Source organism: Anopheles marshallii, chromosome 2 (genome assembly GCF_943734725.1).
Source record: "Anopheles marshallii chromosome 2, idAnoMarsDA_429_01, whole genome shotgun sequence".
NCBI lineage: Eukaryota > Metazoa > Arthropoda > Insecta > Diptera > Culicidae > Anopheles > Anopheles marshallii.
The window spans coordinates 84,603,831-84,623,562 of NC_071326.1; the positions used below are offsets into that span (position 1 = coordinate 84,603,831).

At 49.9% G+C, this 19,732-nt stretch overlaps 1 protein-coding gene across 1 annotated transcript; it reads left to right on the forward strand.

The window, feature by feature from the left end:
- The first annotated feature begins 305 nt into the window (after window positions 1–305).
- On the forward strand, window positions 306–16,620 carry LOC128709175 (probable E3 ubiquitin-protein ligase HERC2). Its single transcript, XM_053804159.1, has 11 exons — window positions 306–873; window positions 1,037–1,263; window positions 1,341–6,824; window positions 6,909–7,060; window positions 7,128–11,871; window positions 11,945–12,136; window positions 12,253–12,565; window positions 12,635–15,602; window positions 15,676–15,870; window positions 15,943–16,411; window positions 16,477–16,620. Exons 1-11 carry the CDS (start codon window positions 306–308, stop codon window positions 16,618–16,620), a joined length of 15,456 nt encoding a protein of 5,151 aa, XP_053660134.1.
- Window positions 16,621–19,732: the final 3,112 nt, after the last annotated feature.

Here is a 19,732-nt window from a genome sequence, read left to right on the forward strand (position 1 = left end):
CTTCCCTTGATGTGCATTGTGCTGGAGATGTAATAAGATGGAAATGGTAGCATCCCAGGATGGTTTCAGTTTCCCGTTCCATCGTATCGTCAATTGCGTTTAATTGATCCATTGGCAAATCGAGTTTTCTTTTTCCACGGGCGTGCATAATCACCAGCCTTTGCCAGTGTGTGTGTGTATGTTTGTGTGTATGGAATAGCTGTGAAGCAGTGCGCAACGTAGTTGCAACATAGTTTTCTGCATCGCTTCCTTTCACGTACAGCCGTTGGAGTGTGCAAGAAGACAAGAATTTTCTATGGGAAAAGATGAACTCCACCAGCGCATCGGCTGCAGTGAATGCGGCGGTTGCGATGACGGTGCCCACGTCAACGACGGTCCCTCCGTCCAGTATCGGGAATGGCGAACTTTACTTCCGACCCTTACCTTATTTAAGCTTCAAATGGATTAAAGCAGACGTTGGCAGGGCGCTTCGCAATGCAGACGATTTAGCAAACCTATGGAACCACCTGATCCAGGACGAGGAAGTGATCACGGAGCGGATACAAACCGCCGTCAATGGGATGGGCGAGGTGGTCTATTTGCGACCGGACGGACGTTATTACTGTGGGAACGCAGCCATATCCTGCGATTGCTGCAAAGGTGTGTGTTCAGCCGTTTCCAAATGTATTTGCCTGATATGTGAGGAGCTTGGAGTCCAGGAAGGCGTTGACTCGTCGTCATGTCCTGTTGCGGCCGGTAGCAACGGTAGCAATGGGTTGGGTCGGAAAACTCAGACGCAAAATCACACACAATCTCCGGTCGACCAACCAACGGCCGGTGATAATTCGGCAAGTTCCGTCTTGCTAGACTCCTGGCTGTGGAGTCCTGTTCCGGGTGAGTGTGGTAATATGTGCTGTATGTGTGATTGTGTGTGCGTCTATGCAGAAAGGTCATTGTCATATCATCGTACATGCAATTTTGCGGCCTTGCGCACACCCTTCCATCATGGACAATTCTCCCGTTTCATGCTTTGTATGCCTTTGTTCCTGTTTTTTAGGTACGGAGGATAAGAAAACCTGCATAAAGAAGTTGATTGGTGAACAAAGAGATATATGTTTGCAGGCGGCTGGCAATTGCCTGTCCGCTAACCGCATCCGCCAGCTGCTGTTTGTGTACCGACGGTACTTTATTGCACTGCAGGAAATGGGAATGCACCGAGAAACGGAAGAAAAACAGCATGCCACCGAACTGGCCACTAGCGAGTGTGATGCGGCAAAACTAAGCGTAAGTTCTGCAACCCTCCCTTGTCTTCACCTCAACTGGCAATGGCTATCTTAGCTAATTCTCGCTTTCCTTTGCAGAAAAACTCCAGCCTCGATCGTACCGCCGGTACGGTAAAGGATTCCGACAAGGCAACGTTCGGTTTGGCTCGCGTTGGTACACGGGCGGCACTTAACTTTTCGTTTGCCTTTTTGCGCCGTGCTTGGCGTTCCGGAGAAGACGTTGAACTGTGCAGCGAGCTGCTATCGGAAGCACTGGAGGCATTACAATCGCTCCCAGAAGCGTCGTTGTTCGACACATCGCAAATGTCCACCCTGTGGATCGAGGTGGTAGAAAAATCAATCAAGTTCCTGCGCCAAGTAGTTCTGGGTGACGTAATGGGTGGCCGCTGTCTGGTTCCAAAAGCAGACCGACACATTGCATTAAACTTACTTCTTGAACTTGGTGCCCAGAAGGGTACGTTGGGTGGTTCGTTGGAAGGAGTTTCGCTTCTTCTAACGCTCCATGAGAAAGACCAACAGTCCGACGACAATCGAAGTCCACCGCAGAATTCCGGGGCACCACTCGTACCGTTGCTGCACCGCTATGAACAGATCGAAAGTTTCGGATCATTCAACACGTCGGATTCATTTCATTTCGGACCAACCGAATCGTTCCTTAGATTTCTTACGCTGCCCGAAAACGAAGCTACATGCGTGGATCTCAAGCTGGCCGCCGTCATCATTATCAGCCATCTGGATCGGCTAGCAAAACCGCACCTACCGGCCGGCAACTGTTCGACCAAGGGTGCAAGCAAGTACGCAAATGCTCCCAAAATATTCACCCTCGGATGGAGTGCTTGTGCTCCGGAATTGTACGGATTTACCGCAACCGAAGCGATACGTACGGGGTGTGCAAATTTCGACGCCATGGTCACATCGGTAACGGCACCGGGAAGTATAGACGGTGCGATGCCCCGATACTCAACGGCTACGATCGATCTGCTGTACGATCAGGTGCGTCAGATCGTTTGCGCGGAAAACTGTGTGTACATTCTAACCGACAGTGGGACCGTGCTGTACCTATCGCACAGTATTTCGATGACCGAAGACAATTATCCCGAGCGTGTGAAAGGGTTAGAAACCACCATCGTTCAACTGGCGGCCCATTGTGAAGGACATCACGTGCTAGCGCTCGCCACCAATGGGGATGTTTTCTCTTGGGGTAACGGAGATGGAGGTCGCTTAGGACACGGTGATACAAACGCGAAGGAATTGCCTACTCGAATTGTAGCACTGGCCGAACGGCAAGTGACAGGCGTTTTCTGTGGCTCGTCGTACAGTGCAGCCATCACGGCCAGCGGTGAACTGTACACGTGGGGCCGTGGCACGTACGGTCGATTAGGGCACGGCAATTCGGAAGACAAATACTTGCCCACACTCGTAACCGCACTCAAATCGCACCGTGTCGTACACGTAGCCCTTGGATGTGGCGATGCGCATTCGCTGTGTGTAACCGACGCCGGTCTCGCGTTTGCCTGGGGAGATGGAGATTTTGGCAAGCTTGGCAACGAATCGTGCGTTGGTTCATCCGTTCCGGTAGCGATTGAATTGCCGCAGGCAAGTGTAGCGAAGGTGTTTAGTGGTTCCCAGTTCAGTGTAGCACTGACACGCGAAGGGACGGTGTATACCTGGGGAAAGGGCCATGGTGGAAGGCTTGGCCATGGTAATTCCGAACATTCCCCCGTCCCGAAGATGGTACAAGTGTTAGAGGGCAAGAAGATAGTCGACCTGGCGGTAGGATTAGCACACTGTTTGGCACTTACCGCATCCGGCGAGCTGTACGGATGGGGTCGGAACGATTTCCAGCAAATTTGTCCAGAGTGTGTTACGCGCGATCCTATTATACCTACACCAATCCTAACGACTCCACCTACGTTACGTGTGGCGGGTATGTCAGCGGGCGTTGCGCAGAGCTTTTTCTGGTGTCACTCATCTTCACACGGCATCCCGGCGAAAATTCCGTTCGTAGTGGACCTGAGCGAACACACGTTCCGGTTGCTCGATCAACTGTTGTGTATGGTTAGCGTTACGTCCACCGATAGCTCCCGGCATCCGCCCAGCCAGGAGGCGGAATGTATCGCTGTTGGCACGCTCAATCTGCTCCGTCTGCAGTTACACGCAATGATCGTGAACAATGTTCATCCGCGTCAAGTTGGATTGGTAGAAGGATCGCGCCTGTTGGCTAGTCTTAAAACACGCATACTCAGCCTGGCCGGTGGTCCGGTTGTGTTGAAAACGATGCAGGAAGCCGCCCAATGGACGCTACAAGTTGGATGGAGCATTATTCTGCCGACGGCATCGGAACGTGCGCAAACGCTTACTTCGCTACTACCGGCTGGCCATGATGGTGGTGGGACAATGGGTTCAGCCGCCACCAGTGCTGGACATCGGTTTATGACGGACCTTCTCGTTGGATCCCTTATGGCCGAAGGAGGCTTACAGACGGCGCTCAATCAAGCGATAAACCATCATCAACATCAGAACCCGTTTCAAGCACAGGAGTCACATGGCGCTGGCACTGGAACTCATCTTTCACTGCTGCATCTATTGAAGCAACTTTTGCGCAACAATTCCAGCCTAACGCAGGCCCGCCTTGGCCAGTTAATGCTCGGTCCGTACCTTAAAATCGACGATGGGTTCTGTTCATCCGAGCCAACATCACCGAGCCTAGATCTGCTGCACAAATTCCAGCGCTTGTTACTTTCTCATCTGTATGCCTCAAAAGCAGACGATCTGAGCGGTGCCGAAACCCTGCTGTACACCTACATCGAACAGTTGGTTGGGCCGTGTGTGAACACGCTTGCCAAAGCGTACGAAACAATTCTCCAGGGTAAGGACGGTGTGGCGGACATACTTCGCAATGACATATCTGACGCGCTGCTGTACGAGCTGCTAATCGGGCTGGTGGTAATCCAGCAGGATAAGCCACTGTTATTAGCAAACTTCGACTGGAACGAACATCTGATACCGCTCCTAAATGCGCTCGATGGATTCAATCGGCTAACACAAGAAGGTGAGCTACAGGACACGGATGATATGGGCTGGCCGGGTATAATAAGTCGCGGTGCGTCAAAAGCAATGCCGGTGCAGGAGGAATCGGTACTGATCCGGCGCAGCGACATCGACAATCACATCCGGGATGGCGGTAGTTGGGTCATAATCAACGGAAATGTGTACGACGTGAAAGACTACACGCCCGAAAATCCACTCACCCAGGAGCTGCTCCAGCTGCACGTAGGAAAGGACATATCGCTGGAGATTGGAAATCCTCAGCATCGAACGGCGTTCGAGTTTATTACGTCATACCTGCGTGTGGGCCGGTACGCAGTGAGCGAAATGTATGACAGTGCGGCTAACCCACGTCCCCTGGTGACGTTAACGCACTTTCACTCCGAGTGTTTGCTTGCGTATTTACTGGGACAGCGTGCAAGTATTCTGCAGGTTGGTTCTCCACTGCAACCGGCCGAGCTGCACTGTCGCAATCTTCTAAATTCGCATGTCCTAAGCGGTGGTTTGCAGGTGCTGCAACCGTCTAATCCATTTGACGAGGAAAAAGGTGAAGCACGCAGCAGTGGTTCCACGGCCGGTAGTACACCGACGGACGCTTCAGCACAGATACCGATCGGTGCCGGTGATGGTGTCCCGATGATGGGAAGTTGGCCAATGGTGTTAATAACGCAGCGTGTCGATACGCTGCTGGCAAATTTGGGCGAGGGAAAGATCACCGATCCCTTAGTCGCATCCTGGATTGGACTGTGCGAACGATTCTGTAAGGAGCATCATCTCATTTGGCATCAGGAATTTCCACCCGAACATCCGGTCGTCGAACTCGAGCGCCTGCTAATGGCTGTGCTAATACGCCACCAGGCTCTGGGACCGTTGGCGCTTGCTGTGATTGATCGAGAGCTGAGCGGCACTGGTTCAAAACCGCCGCAGCCGATTGTGAACATAATACGCACGGTGCATCAAACCAAATGGGCGATCGTTAAGATGCGACAGCAGCTAAACCGCAGCTACAAGGAAGTGTGCGCTCCGATGATTGACAAATGTCGCTTTTTGCTGTACGAAATCCGGCCCGCCATTAGCCTGGAACAGCACGGGCTGGAGCGTTTGCACATACTGCACCGGCCGTCCCGGTTTAAGGCGCTTGTGCGCCGCATCATCGCAGAGATGGGCGCAGCTAAACGGCAGCTTAAACTGGCGTGCGCCAAACCGGAAGACATTGTGAATGCTACCATCCAAAGCCAGTTCAGCAGCGGCAAGATACAGTCGCATGAGAATCTTACCGGTTGCGGTATTACCAAACAACACCCACAGCAGCAACATCTCCACCAGGGCGTTGCGCTCATGGCGGGTGTGACGCTTTCCACGGAAAACCTAGTCAACGAGAGCATCATCAAGGTGGCCAGTCTGGAGAGCCTCACCGCGACAGCGAACGTGCATCGCCGTGCGTCCGTCGATCGGTCGGCATCGCCGGTGATATTGCTTAGCAACAACAGCACGGCACTGGCAAAGCTTGCCTCATCCAACGAAAACCTTCTCGACACCGACAGCACACAGGTGACCGGTGACGGCACGATCAACAGCATCGGTGGCGTGGTGGTGGACGTGACCAGCACGATTGAGGGTGCCGAGCATGCGGTGGAAGGCAACGAGAAGAAAATAACTTTCACCAACGATGATCAGATTAAGACTCCTACGAATGAAATGATCGAGTTTCATGGCACGGCCGGCAAAGCGACCAAAGCATTCTCCCAAGATGGAGACGAATTCATCAACAACGTGATCGCCAACTTGAGCGATAAGTGTCTGCTCGAGTCGTATCCAGCGGAATTTAAAACCGGCATCAGTCAGCAGGTAGTGGATTTCATCCTGCACGATCAGTGCGATGTGGAAACGTTGCGCCGCGCTATGTACTGCCAGATACAGCGCTATCAGCTGCGTAAGCAGGGTTTGGAGATGTTTTACGAATTGCTTTGCATCACCGGTCTGTTCGATGCTGTGCAGTACAATCTATTTAACGGTTTTCTTGGCTTACATCTCGGTCATGGTTCGGTGCGAAATCACACTGTTGGGAATGGGGAAGGAAATTCAGAACAGCAGCAGCAGCAACAGCAACAACAGCGCGAATCGGAACATGTGCTCGATAATTTGAACATGATAACCGCGTACCAGAAAGCGGACATACTGATCGCTCATGCCAAAATCATCGAATGGGCTGTTACGGAACTGCAGAAGTACGTAAATCAGGACAAAATCAACGGTCGCCATCGGACGCACGGCGAGAAAGACAATTCCAACCTGGGGACGTACGTGTTCCTAAAGAAATTGCCCCGGGCTCGGTTTTTACTGAGCATTTTTGGCATTCTTTCCCGTACGTATGAAGCGAACGAGCTTAGTTTGCTGGTCAATTCTGGCATTCTTGGCAGCATCATGGGACTGCTGCGTCAAACCGGTGCCGATATGCCGAGCAATAAAAACACCTCCGATACATCGGTTATTTATGAGGATGTGGTCACTAATGTAAGTCATTTGTCTTTCACATGGATTTCGAAGCAGGGTTTAAAGTGCCCATTAATGAAATCATATGGGTATTGTACATTTTAGCTGAAATCTTCTAAAGAAGGACTTTCTGGGCCGGAACTTACAAAGTTCATGAAAATTGGAACAAGGATTGCTCGTGGCGCCGATTGGAAGTGGGGTGAACAGGATGGACCTGGCGGCGAGGGACGTATAATCAGCGAAATCGGCGAGGATGGGTAAGCGTAATGTTTTATTCGTTTATTCGACTTGGTGCGCGGATTCTATACATATTTTTTTTTTTAGCTGGGTTCGTGTAGAGTGGGACAATGGTTCGACGAATTCGTACCGGATGGGAAAAGAAGGAAAATATGATCTCCGGCTGGCCGATAGTGCCCTTAAAGCTCTATCCCCCGACAAAGATAGCGAACGGGAAGATTTCATCGATCACACACTGAACCATGAGTCGCACCCGACAAAATTGCTGCGCAATGTGTGCATCAAAACGCTACAGATGCTGTTTGCCTCGGTTGGTCTGCACGCGGAAAAGATGGAACAAAATGCTCTCCGTGGCGTTGCTTCGCTGTTCCGCACAATGCTGCAACCGTACGAATGCCGTTCCGGCATCACCACTACGAACAACTGTTACAACTTTGGCTTAGAGCAGTGGACGGTGCTTGGGTTCTTGCGCGCAATTTCGTTCACTCCCGCACTCGCCCGTCAGCTGACCACGCCGCTGTGGATCGAGCTTGCCTTTAAGATATTGAATGCACCAATTGCGAGCAAGAAGGATGTTTACAAGAAACTGCACTGTTTGCGATTGCTGCAGTCAACGCTCGTCAACTGGACACAGGACGACCGTTCCCGTGTTGATAGTATAATAGGTCAGCTGTTCGATGTACTCGGCCGGATCTCGCTTACTTGTCCGAACGATTCGTCCCTGCTGTCCAGTGCCGTAGACGCAAAATCACGCGTCCTGTATAGCGCTTCCCACAGTGGTACCGTGGCAGAGGAAATGGTGGTGCTGATTCGACGTCTTCACACACTACCATTGTGGAACGAAAGCATCAATTCATTCATGCAACAGAAGCTTTGCCTAACGGCCGATATTTTCCTTGTGAACGAGCTGGACACGATTACGGAAAGTGAAAAGCGCGCCATCATGGGTACGCTCGGTACGATCGGTGGATGCGATTCTCGGCCCAGGATCGGGCTGAATATTACGCTGGATGGCGTCCGAGGTACAATATCGCGCATGACCAAAAAAGGCAAAGTGGTCATGAACGTGCATGGAGCGGCAGAGACGAAGAAAATTCCAATCTTTAAGGTGGCCGAATGTGCGGACGTCGGTGCATTCAGCCTTTCGAAGGTGACTATCAGCGAGATGTTGCTTAACTCGTGGTCCGTTATGTTTTACGGCATTGGGCAGCTAATACCACTGAACGGGAGCGCTGGTGGTGATGGATGTGCTAGTGCAGCGTTGCTGCAAAGCCAGCAGATCAACTTTGCCACACTGAAAGCAACGAAGGTGCTATTTCGCAACCAGAGTCTCCTACGGCGCATTCTTCGCCAGCGGTCACCAGGCCTAACGAAAAGTGGTTCGCGGGACAGTGTATCTTCTGACCGTGATGAGGATAGTCCGGAACCGGAAGAAAGCAAAACTCGTTCCGAATCAAACACATCAGATGAATCGCAGGCGTTCTACACTGCGGAGCTACTGATACAGACTATTCTGTTGCGTGCTACACAGCCAAGCCCGCTGAAAGCGTGTTACACGTATCAGGAGATGGAATTAGCTGCACTTAACATCTCGCAAATGCTCGCCAGTCATATACATTATTCATCTGGCGATGCTTCCACAGGGCACGCGGGAATCAGTGGATGTAACAAACGCCCACTAGCACTTGGTCAACCAACCATGATACACGGCGTGCCCGTGTACAATAATGAAGCATCATCACTTGTGGCTGATCCCCCACCGGCATCCGGGATGGGATCGCTCAGTAATGTAACCGCCACGCGTAGTGGACGTGCACGTGCATCGAACGTTTTCATAGCTCCCAGCCCTCTAGTAGCGCAAATCATGGAAATGGGCTTCACCCGTAAATCGGTCGAACTGGCGTACAAAAGTCTCATGCAGCAGAATGAAAATGGCAACCCGACGGCTGAGCAGATTATCCAATGGATCCTGGAACATCCGGAACTGACCGCAAGTTTGGGGCTGGGCAGTGGTGGAAAGGCAGGCGATGGAGAACAACACGATCACGACTTGCGTGGTCACAGCGATACGGAAAGCGTTAGTTCGGACACTATGGATGGGGGCTCATCGCAGCAGGACTATCAACATCACCACCAACAAAACAGTGGTTCCGGTGCTATGTACAAGAGTCGGGAAGATTTCAAATCAACCGACCAATACGCGATGTACGTGCGGGGCATCATATGTCCGGGAATGTTGGTGCGTTGCTGCCAAGAGTTTGAAGAAATACGCAAAGGGGATATCGGAACGGTGGAAAAGGTGGAACCGGAAGGTTTGCATGATCTGAATGTGCGCGTTGACTGGCAGATGCATGATCGACCGTACTGGATGTGCTTTGTGCATTTGGAAATGCTTGAACCACCATCCACGCTTACGGATCCATCCGGTTGCGGTGGTATTATGATCGGCTCGCAAGTACGGCTGTTGCGGGCACACGTGTCTCGTCATCGGTTCCCATCATTATCGGCACCTCGCGGCACTACTGGCGTGGTGAGTTCCTTAACGGGAACCGAGGCTATAGTCGAGTTTCCTCAACAAACACTGTGGAAAGGTAGCGTCAGTGAGCTGGAATTGATTTCAAATCCTACCAACTATGGTACCGGTGCCGGAACATCCGCACCAAACGGTGGAGCCGGTGGAGTATTCGACATCATCGATGATTGGTCCCGGTGCATCCGCGCACTGTCCGTCTCGTCGAACGAAGCGTCTGCAAAGTATCTGTTGGATCGGAGCACCAACAACTATTGGCAGAGCGCTAGCACGGCGGTGCAGGGTAAACATTGGATCCGGCTCGAGATGCACGATCAGGTATTGGTGCAGTCGCTCTCGATCATTGTCGATCCGGATGATTTCTCCCACATGCCATCGCTGGTGGTGGTGCGGGTGGGCGACGATAGCTTCTCGATGACCGATCTTCGCTGGGTATCGATCAATTCAACGACCGTCACGATGCCGTTGCTAACGGATTGCAAACAGTACTACCGTTTGATTGAAATCCGCATCAAACAGTGCCGCAACAATGGGATCCAGTGCCGGGTGCACGGATTATCGATAGTCGGCAAACGCAAACAAACGGACGTTGACATGATGCTGCAAAACGCTGGATTTCTTGCGTCCGAGAACGAAACCATTGCCGAACCGAGCTATTCAACCTCGTCGAACTATGCGGACGAACCGGCCTCGCTGAACGATGAAGTTTCCTCGAAGGTGCTTGTCTGGGGTTTAAACGATAAGGAGCAGCTAGGCGGTTTGAAAGGATCGAAAGTGAAACTTCCGACGTATTCGTCTGTGTTGAGCCAACTGAAACCAATTCACATCGCTGGCGGGTCGAAATCGCTGTTCATTGTGTCGCAGGACGGGAAGCTTTACGCGTGCGGCGAAGGCACGAACGGTAGGCTTGGCCTGGGCCACAACAATAATGTCCCGACACCGAAGCAGGTACCGATACTGAGCCAATATGTCGTGAAAAAGGTAGCCGTCCATTCGGGTGGCAAACACGCGATGGCACTCACGCTGGATGGTAAAGTTTTTTCATGGGGTGAAGGCGAGGACGGCAAACTAGGGCACGGTAATCGCTTAACGTTGGAAAAACCAAAGCTAATTGAAACACTGCGCACGAAACGTATCCGAGACATTGCGTGCGGATCTAGCCACAGTGCGGCCATCACCAGTTCCGGCGAGCTGTATACATGGGGTCTCGGTGAATATGGTCGTCTAGGACATGGAGATAATTGTACGCAATTGAAACCAAAGTTAGTGACCGCCCTGCAAGAGCACCGCGTTGTGCAGGTGGCTTGTGGAAGTCGTGACGCACAAACGCTTTGTTTGACGGAGGAAGGGTTGGTGTTTTCCTGGGGTGATGGAGATTTCGGTAAGCTAGGACGCGGTGGTTCGGAAGGATGTTCCATCCCGCATCAGGTGGACCGGTTGAACGGTGTCGGTGTGTTGCAGATCGAGTGTGGCGCACAGTTTAGTCTTGCGCTTACGAAAACCGGTGAAGTATGGACGTGGGGAAAGGGCGACTACTACCGACTGGGCCACGGAACAGACCAGCACGTGCGAAAGCCGACACCGATTCAAGGGTTGCGGGGAAAGAAAGTAATTCATGTAGCCGTTGGTGCTCTCCACTGTCTCGCCGTAACGGACAGTGGGCAGGTGTTCGCATGGGGCGACAATGATCATGGCCAGCAAGGTTCGGGCAACACAATCGTCAACAAAAAGCCAAGCCTCGTGCTGGGATTGGATGGAATCTTCGTCAACCGCGTTGCGTGCGGTAGCTCACATTCTGTAGCCTGGAGTTTGCCACAGAACCAGACAGAGAAGGATAAGAAGGAACCGGTGGCATTTGCCGTAGCGAAGGACCCACTCGGCAGCCACAGTTTGGGAATTTACGCATCGGATACGGAAGCGACCACTTCATCTCCGCTGCCGGTTCCGAATAACAGCAAGCCACAGCGACCATCACTGTCCGAGATCGTTCTCTCGTTGGAAACGGCCAGCGCAAGACAAGCAGCATTATCGCACATTATCAACGCTATGGGCATCTTGCATGCCCGTGCATGTATAATAGCAGCACTCACCTGTCACTCACAAATGAGTGCAGCCGATAAAGTGCCCACTTATGGGCACGGTGGTGATGTGATGGCCCGACCCGTATCACCTATATCGGAGGGTGATGAAACGGGCGCCAAAGCGACAGTGGCAGACAGTACATTGGCCCAGCAAAACGAAACCATAGCGCACGGCGGTGGAGAAGGACCGGCAGATATTGCCGGGCTAACAACAGTTACGGTAAGCACAAGGAATGAATGTCTTTTAAGCTTAAACAATACGCATTGTTTGCCTTTTTGTATCATTCACACAGACGAACGAATTCCTCGATGGTGATATTCCGATCATATCCGGCATGAATAATGCACTCGGTGCATATCGCAGTTTGACCGGATCATTGTCACTCTCCGCCTCGATATCGAGCTGCAATGCAACGCAGCGTCAGTCGAAGATGTCCGCCAGCGCAATGTCCGTAATGGCGGCCACAATGACGCATCATGATGAGGTATGTAGAGCATAAGAATAGTACTTTCAATTGCAAACTTTTTAGAAAAGACAAATGGTTCTTTCAGAACGGCATATCATAAAACTAAAGTTTAATGCCAATTTAAATTCTTTCAGCTAATGAACGAAGGTAATGCTAGCAATTTGGATGATTTTACTGCGTTACTCGGCGAGCCGGAAGCTAAACATCTGATAGAATTGTTAAAACTAAGCGTATTTGGGCGAACCGGTGCAACCAGCACGTCGGAAACTATCGCCAGTACGCTAATTGCACTCGCAAAGTCAAACTCTACCATCGCGAATATGCTGATTGAAACGTGTATCACGGAGTTGGAGGATCTATGCACATCGCGCCATTCTCTGGGCAAGCTTCCGAAACCGGTGGTACAGGAAACAAGCCATCCTTATATTGATGATATCATTTTAGTGGGTAAGTATGCCTTTTTTTTGCTATAATTACAATTACAAACTTCATTATGTGTCGTTTTCTTCCCAACAGGACATGTGAAAATTCCCGGCGCCGAATCACTCCGCATTGAGTTTGACAGCCAATGCTCCACAGAACGACGGAACGATCCACTAATCATCTTCGATGGGGCGGGCAACGTGGTGGCAACACGTTCCGGGCGTGAGTACGCCCAATGGGCACAGGAAATTCGCATACCGGGTGATCAGATGCGTTGGAAGTTTACTAGCGACAACTCCGTCAATGGATGGGGATGGCGATTCTACGTGCATGGTATTATGCCCGAATCCTACCTTCAGGAGCTAGGTTCGGATCGGACCGTTCTTTCGCAACCTTCTATCGCACTCGTAATGGCATTGCTTGACTCGCTACCAGTTCCTACATCGAACGCCAGTATTCTCATACGCCTAACGTCGGCTTTGTCCCAGTGTGCGCAGCTGGGTTCGTTAACCGTTGCCCAACGCATATGGTCATTGAAGAAGATGCATCAGCTACTCTGTAGCCATGGTGTAACGCACGCGAAGGATGGTACACCCCGGCCGATGGATTCCGCAGTGACGGATATATTAACACCGCTTGTTCCAATCATTTTGAGACAGTATGAATACGAGGAACCGCAAGTTCGCAGCGGAATACATCTGATGCACTCGGAGTACTTCAAGACACTGGTTGCGCTAGCATGCGATATGCACATGGACACGCAACTGTTGCCTCAGGCAGATCCACACCGTTGGGCCTGGTTCCGACGCTACTGTGCGGCGGTACGTGTCGCCCAAGCACTCACACGGCGTACAAATCTTCCCCCGTCATTCTGTATGGAGGTACGCAAGAAGCTTGCGGAAATAGCATCTCCAGCAACTCCTGCACAGACATCGGTTGGTTCGAGTGGTACCGGTCAGGGTAGTGCTACGGAAAGCTACAGTTCGCTCATCCAACACACTTCTAGCCATTCGAGTTTGCTCAGCCAGAGTCATCCGCTGGCCTTTGATTTGAGCAGCACTATTAGCAGCAGCAGCACCACTACTAGCAGCAGCAGTACGGGAACGACCACAATCACTGCAGGAAGTAGCGATTCATTGCCAGTGAATGTGAACACTAACGAGGCACCGAAGTACCTACATGAGGATCATGGTTACTTTACACCGCAGTACGATTCTCAACTTTTGCAGTGGTTCAATAGACGGCCAGAAGATTGGGCATTCTCGTGGGGTGGTGCTAGTACGATTTTCGGTTGGGGCCACAACCATCGCGGTCAGCTTGGAGGATTGGATGGAAGTCGTATAAAGAATCCGACACCCTGTGAAGCTTTGAGTCTGCTGCGCCCAATACAAATAGCGGGCGGTGAGCAGACGCTGTACGCTGTCACCCCCGACGGAAAGCTGTATGCAACCGGTTATGGTGCCGGCGGACGATTAGGTATCGGTGGTACAGATTCCGTTACGACGCCAACGCTCGTCGAATCGTTACAGCATGTGATGATCAAGAAAGTTGCGGTAAATTCGGGAGGTAAACATTGCCTTGCACTCTCGTCCGACGGAGAAGTATTCTCGTGGGGTGAGGGCGAAGATGGAAAGCTCGGACATGGAAATCGTGACAGCTATGATCGGCCGAAACTGATCGAATCCCTTTCCGGGATCGGAGTCGTCGATATAGCGTGTGGTAGTGCGCATTCTGCGTGTATAACCATTCAAGGACATGTGCTTACATGGGGCAAAGGTCGGTACGGTCGTCTCGGGCATGGAGATTCCGAAGATCAGCTGCAGCCCAAATTGGTGGAAGCGTTGCTCGGCTATCGAGCAATCGATATAGCTTGTGGTTCAGGCGATGCGCAAACACTTTGCATCACGGATGATGACAATGTGTGGAGCTGGGGCGATGGAGACTACGGCAAGCTGGGCCGCGGTGGTTCCGATGGCTGCAAGGTGCCGATGAAGATCGAAAGCCTTGCGGGGTTGGGCGTGACGAAAGTCGAATGCGGATCACAATTCTCGGTTGCCCTCACGCGCTCCGGCAGCGTGTACACGTGGGGCAAGGGTGACTACCATCGGCTAGGCCACGGCAATACGGATCACGTACGGCGCCCGAAAAAAGTTGCTGCCCTGCAGGGAAAGAAAATCATCTCTATCGCTACGGGATCGCTACACTGCGTTGCCTGCAGCGATGGTGGTGAAGTGTTTACCTGGGGTGACAACGACGAGGGCCAGTTGGGCGATGGTACCGTCACGGCGATTCAGCGCCCACGGTTGGTACAATCGCTCCAAGGGAAGCACATCGTGAAGGTTATCTGTGGATCAGCACACACGCTCGCCCTTTCCACGTACCAGCTGAGTGAAGCGGTCAGACCACCACCGTCACCACCGCTTGAATATGATCTGGTGCGTGACATCGCACCGGAAGTGCTACACGCACGCCTGGTACTGCTGCACCATTTCTCGGAGCTCTTGTGTCCGTGTCTGGCAATGCTTCCGATCGCCGGTTCTCTTTCGTTGGCCTCCCTGAAGGATGTGCTCGTTTACTCAATCAAGGAGACTGGTTTCCGGAAAGTAATCCAAACCACGATGGTGCGGGACAAACCACACGGCCCTGTCATCGAGCTAAACCGCATCCAGGTGAAGCGATCACGCATGCGGTCCGGCAATGGTCTTGCCGGAGTGGACGGTATGAAGAGCGTGTTCGGACAGATGGTCCAGAAGCTGCCGCTACTCACACAGGAAGCACTGTCGATGCCACATCGCGTCTGGAAGGTGAAATTTGTTGGCGAAAGTGTCGACGACTGTGGTGGTGGATTCAGCGAGTCGATCGCTGAGATGTGCGATGAGCTTCAGAATGGTAGCGTCCCATTGCTGATACAAACACCCAACGGTCGTGGCGATGCAGGCGCTAATAGAGACTGCTTCTTGTTGGATCCAACGCTCACCACCGTGTTACATATGAACATGTTCAGATTTTTGGGCGTGTTGATGGGGATCGCCGTGCGGACTGGATCACCGTTGAGTTTGAAGTAAGCACCCTTTTTTTAGTCGATCGCAAGCATATCGATGGTAATGCATTACATTCTCGTTTCAACTTTGTAGCCTTGCTGAACCCGTGTGGCGTCAACTGTGTGGTGAAGCGTTACGTCCATCCGACCTGACGGAAGTGGATCGAGACTATATTACCGGTTTATTGTACATCCGTGATGTGGAAAGCGATCCGAAAGTGTTTGCATCGATTGAACTACCATTTTCTACACCCTCTGCCAAAGGCCACGAAGTTCCATTATCTACCAAGTAAGCAGTTTAGATATTTGGAATATTGTTTACTTTATTTACAGCATGCAAACGTTTCAACCTGTTTTTCAGATATACTAAAATAACGCCAGAAAACCGCAACGAATATGTGAAGCTAGCACTCAACTATCGCATCCACGAGTTCGACGAACAAGTGAAAGCCGTCCGAGATGGTATGTCGAAGGTGATTCCGGTCCCATTGCTGTCGCTGTTTTCCGCCGCCGAGCTGCAAGCGATGGTTTGCGGTTCACCGGACATTCCACTCTGTCTGCTGAAGACCGTTGCCACGTACAAGGGTGTCGAATCGACCTCCTCCCTCGTGCAATGGTTCTGGGAGGTGATGGAAGAGTTCACCAACCAGGAACGGTCGCTGTTTCTACGCTTTGTCTGGGGTCGCACACGGTTGCCACGAACTATTGCCGATTTCCGCGGGCGTGACTTTGTTCTGCAAGTGCTCGATAAGTACAACCCGCCGGATCATTTCCTGCCCGAAAGTTACACCTGCTTCTTCTTGCTGAAAATGCCTCGTTACTCCTGCAAGGTGAGTTAAAGGAATCGATGATCGAAGATGCCATCATTTTACTAACGTTTCGTTCGTTCTTGTAGGCGGTTTTACAAGAGAAACTGAAGTACGCTATTTATTTCTGCAAAAGTATCGATACGGACGAGTATGCCCGAGTCGCGATGGGTGATCCAACGGAAGCGACTGGCAGCGAGGATAATAGTGACATTGAGTCGGTACTGTTTTAAATTAGCACCTGCCTGGATGGAGGAAGCGTATCAGCTAGTTTACAAACGGTAAACCAATGAAGTGCGTGCTGAAACGTGTCGGCAAACACACACGTGCCTCTCACACATCTCCTAGGAGCTTACCCGACTGATTACATTGACTGAAACGGAACGTGCATTACACGTGTTCATCAGCAAAGGAGCTAAAACCTAGGTCTCCATTTTGTCGTTACTGTATCATGTATCGCTTACTTGGTAATACGTAGCGGGGGTGAGTAAGTGGAAATCTTTGCACTAATCTTGCATGAGCGATGCTAGAGTGTACTTCTTTTCGTCCCAATCTTATGTCCTCTAGAATATTGATTCATTTCATATTACTTGCCACCTTTCTTAAGAAAAAGAACATTTATAGTCTAAACATTCCAGAAGCTACCTATATGTTTCAAAAATCAGAACAGAGATAACCTGCAAATGGAAACCAACAGAAATAACACAAAGTTTCATGAATATACAGTAACGTAACGTAACGCACTTGCAGTGCTGGTGTAACAGAGGATATATGTTTGTTATAGACATGAACAAAGGCAAGCCTATGTGCGATTTGGTTTCTGAGAACAGAGCGAAATTTGTTGAAGAAATAGAGAATTTATTAACTGATGGATAAATGGATTGTTTAACAGCAGCAGAACCGCACACAAGACATACGTTACGTGTAACAGATCTCCCCAGGTGTTCCTCATTCGTCACTAGGAGTTAGAACATGTTCCAGATAGCTAACAAGATAGCTTTGTTTTTTTTTTGTCGAACAACTTTGCCGAACGATTTCTGGATATCAATTGTAATGGTATTTGCTATCGCTTAGATGTTGCAAGATGTATTGTACGATATCGGTACACTATTATGCATGATCCGAACACACTAGAACCGGACTGGTTCGCTTTGTTTTGCCGTTGTATTAGCGTACAGTCGAATAATTGCACCTCGTTAGACTGGGGGAGGTTTTGAGTAGGAAAAGCAACAACTACAAAAATGCAATATATCAAAAAGTTTGTGACTAACGGCTTCACGCAAAGTTCAGTAGTTTGCACATGCGAGTAATAAGCGGTCTATAGCCGGCTCAGCCGACGAGCGTCATATTAACTAAAGAAAGCATGGAATTTAAAGCTCATACCACGTTCGAAGTTTGCTAACGTCGGCGAGTCATTGGCGTTTATAAGGTAGTAGTAGTTCACTAGCAGCCATTTTGCGTGTGGCAATGTGAAGATGGGAAAAGACTAATATCGCGAGACAATGTAGGTGTAGATCACGTAGTACTTGTGCTAACCATTAGGCAGGCTGCCGGTTTAGAGATAGAGTTTAGCTGTTATGAACAGAAATGTGACTAACATAGGCACTAGCGTGTATTTTGCATCAGTATACAGGCAACTGCTAAGAGTAATTTATTTTATTTATTTATGTTTGGTCGTTTCCACGCTAGATATTACGGTTCACCAGCATGTATTGCAGCAGGGATTGCCTTGCAGTTGCGTTCTTCGTAGGTTTCAGCACCTCTGTTGCCCTAGTATAGGATTTGCTTTAGGATGTATCGAGATCTAGCGAAAGCACTAGCAAACACGAGGCAAGAATAACATAAACACACACGCACATTTGTGTGAAACTCCATCCATCCAAACGATTAGTGAAACACGGCATCGGACGGTCCAGTGGATTATTGCCTGCACTCGCTCTACGCGCCTTGTATTTTGTACGTTATTTCTACAGCGAATGAAAAAATGAATAAGTCATGCAAATGCACTCTCGCCCGTCCTGCAAGGTAGAGCGCGCCATACCTTATTCTTCCCATTCCCAACCACGCAGCACTGTGATTGATTTTTATTTTCTCTTCATCCTTTTCGTTTGCTAAATGTGTGTGTTTTTTAACACAAAATTCTCTTTCGTACTTCCCAATCCTAACCTGCCTGAATATATGTGCTGATCGAAGTCACTGATTTGGGAATCATGACGAAAGGGAGTGTGTACTAAATCATACCATATTGTGGGATATTACAAAAAAAAAAAACAAATGAAATCTCAAAATAAACAATCACTTTAGACATAGCTGTACCTTCCGCGTACTAAATAACCAATAGCTCGTCGTATTAATATTGTTTGCTTACACGGAAAGAACCGGCGTTGTAGAAATAAGTAAAGACAATAAGGCTTGGGTCATTTAGTACTGGAGCACTTTGTTTCAATGATAGTAGCGCTTCTGGCGGTCCAAAATGGAATCTTTTATCAGCGTTTTGTTGACAGTCCGAACACTGCCCGATTGCCTAATCCGAGTTGGCAAAACCAAAACAGAGGAAGAGTTGGCAGAAGTTTGCCTAAATTGCCTGTTGCGCGAGTGATTTAAAAGTATAAGGAAGATCAGTCGACTGTCCGTAAGCAGCAAACTAAGACGACGTAGCAGAACCGTGAATCGTCAACAACGCTAAGTCTTGCCTTTCTCCAGGAAGCGAGCTAAGCCAATGTGGGAGTGTGCACACCTTGATGGATTAGCTTGTATTTCAGGGCTGGGGTCTCCCAACTGTTCAGCCTGTGGGCCGCATTAATTAAAACTACAGTAGCTGGAACCCACCTAAGACATGAAACAGTTTATTTTAATGTTAATTTAAAAAGGACTGACTTTAAAAAGTCTGGGCCAGTAATTTGCAAACAGAATCTCAAGATGAAGCACAATATCTAAGTGATATTACGATCCAAGACCCTGTAGTTTGAAGCAATCGGCCAAAAAATTAAGAAGTAACTTAACAAAATGGAATTCGGAATCTTTTCAGTTAAGATCAGCAGTATTTTGGTGGTAAGGTACATCCTAGAATGAAGCTGAACTGAACGTTCTGGTGCTAACATTATTTTGAGATGGTTAAGGATAACGATTTCCGCAGATCGCCAACATTCCGAACACTCAGAAGTGATGTACAAAACTTGTTAGGGCAAAACTGAAATCCAATAACTTCTAGGCAAAAACAGACTGACTGTAAATGGCCACGAAACACGGTTCCGGGCCGTTGGCGTATGGCCGACCGACTTGACTTGATCGCTTCTACGCTTTTCATTCTATTGCATTATGATATTAGGCGTTACATTATCTTCA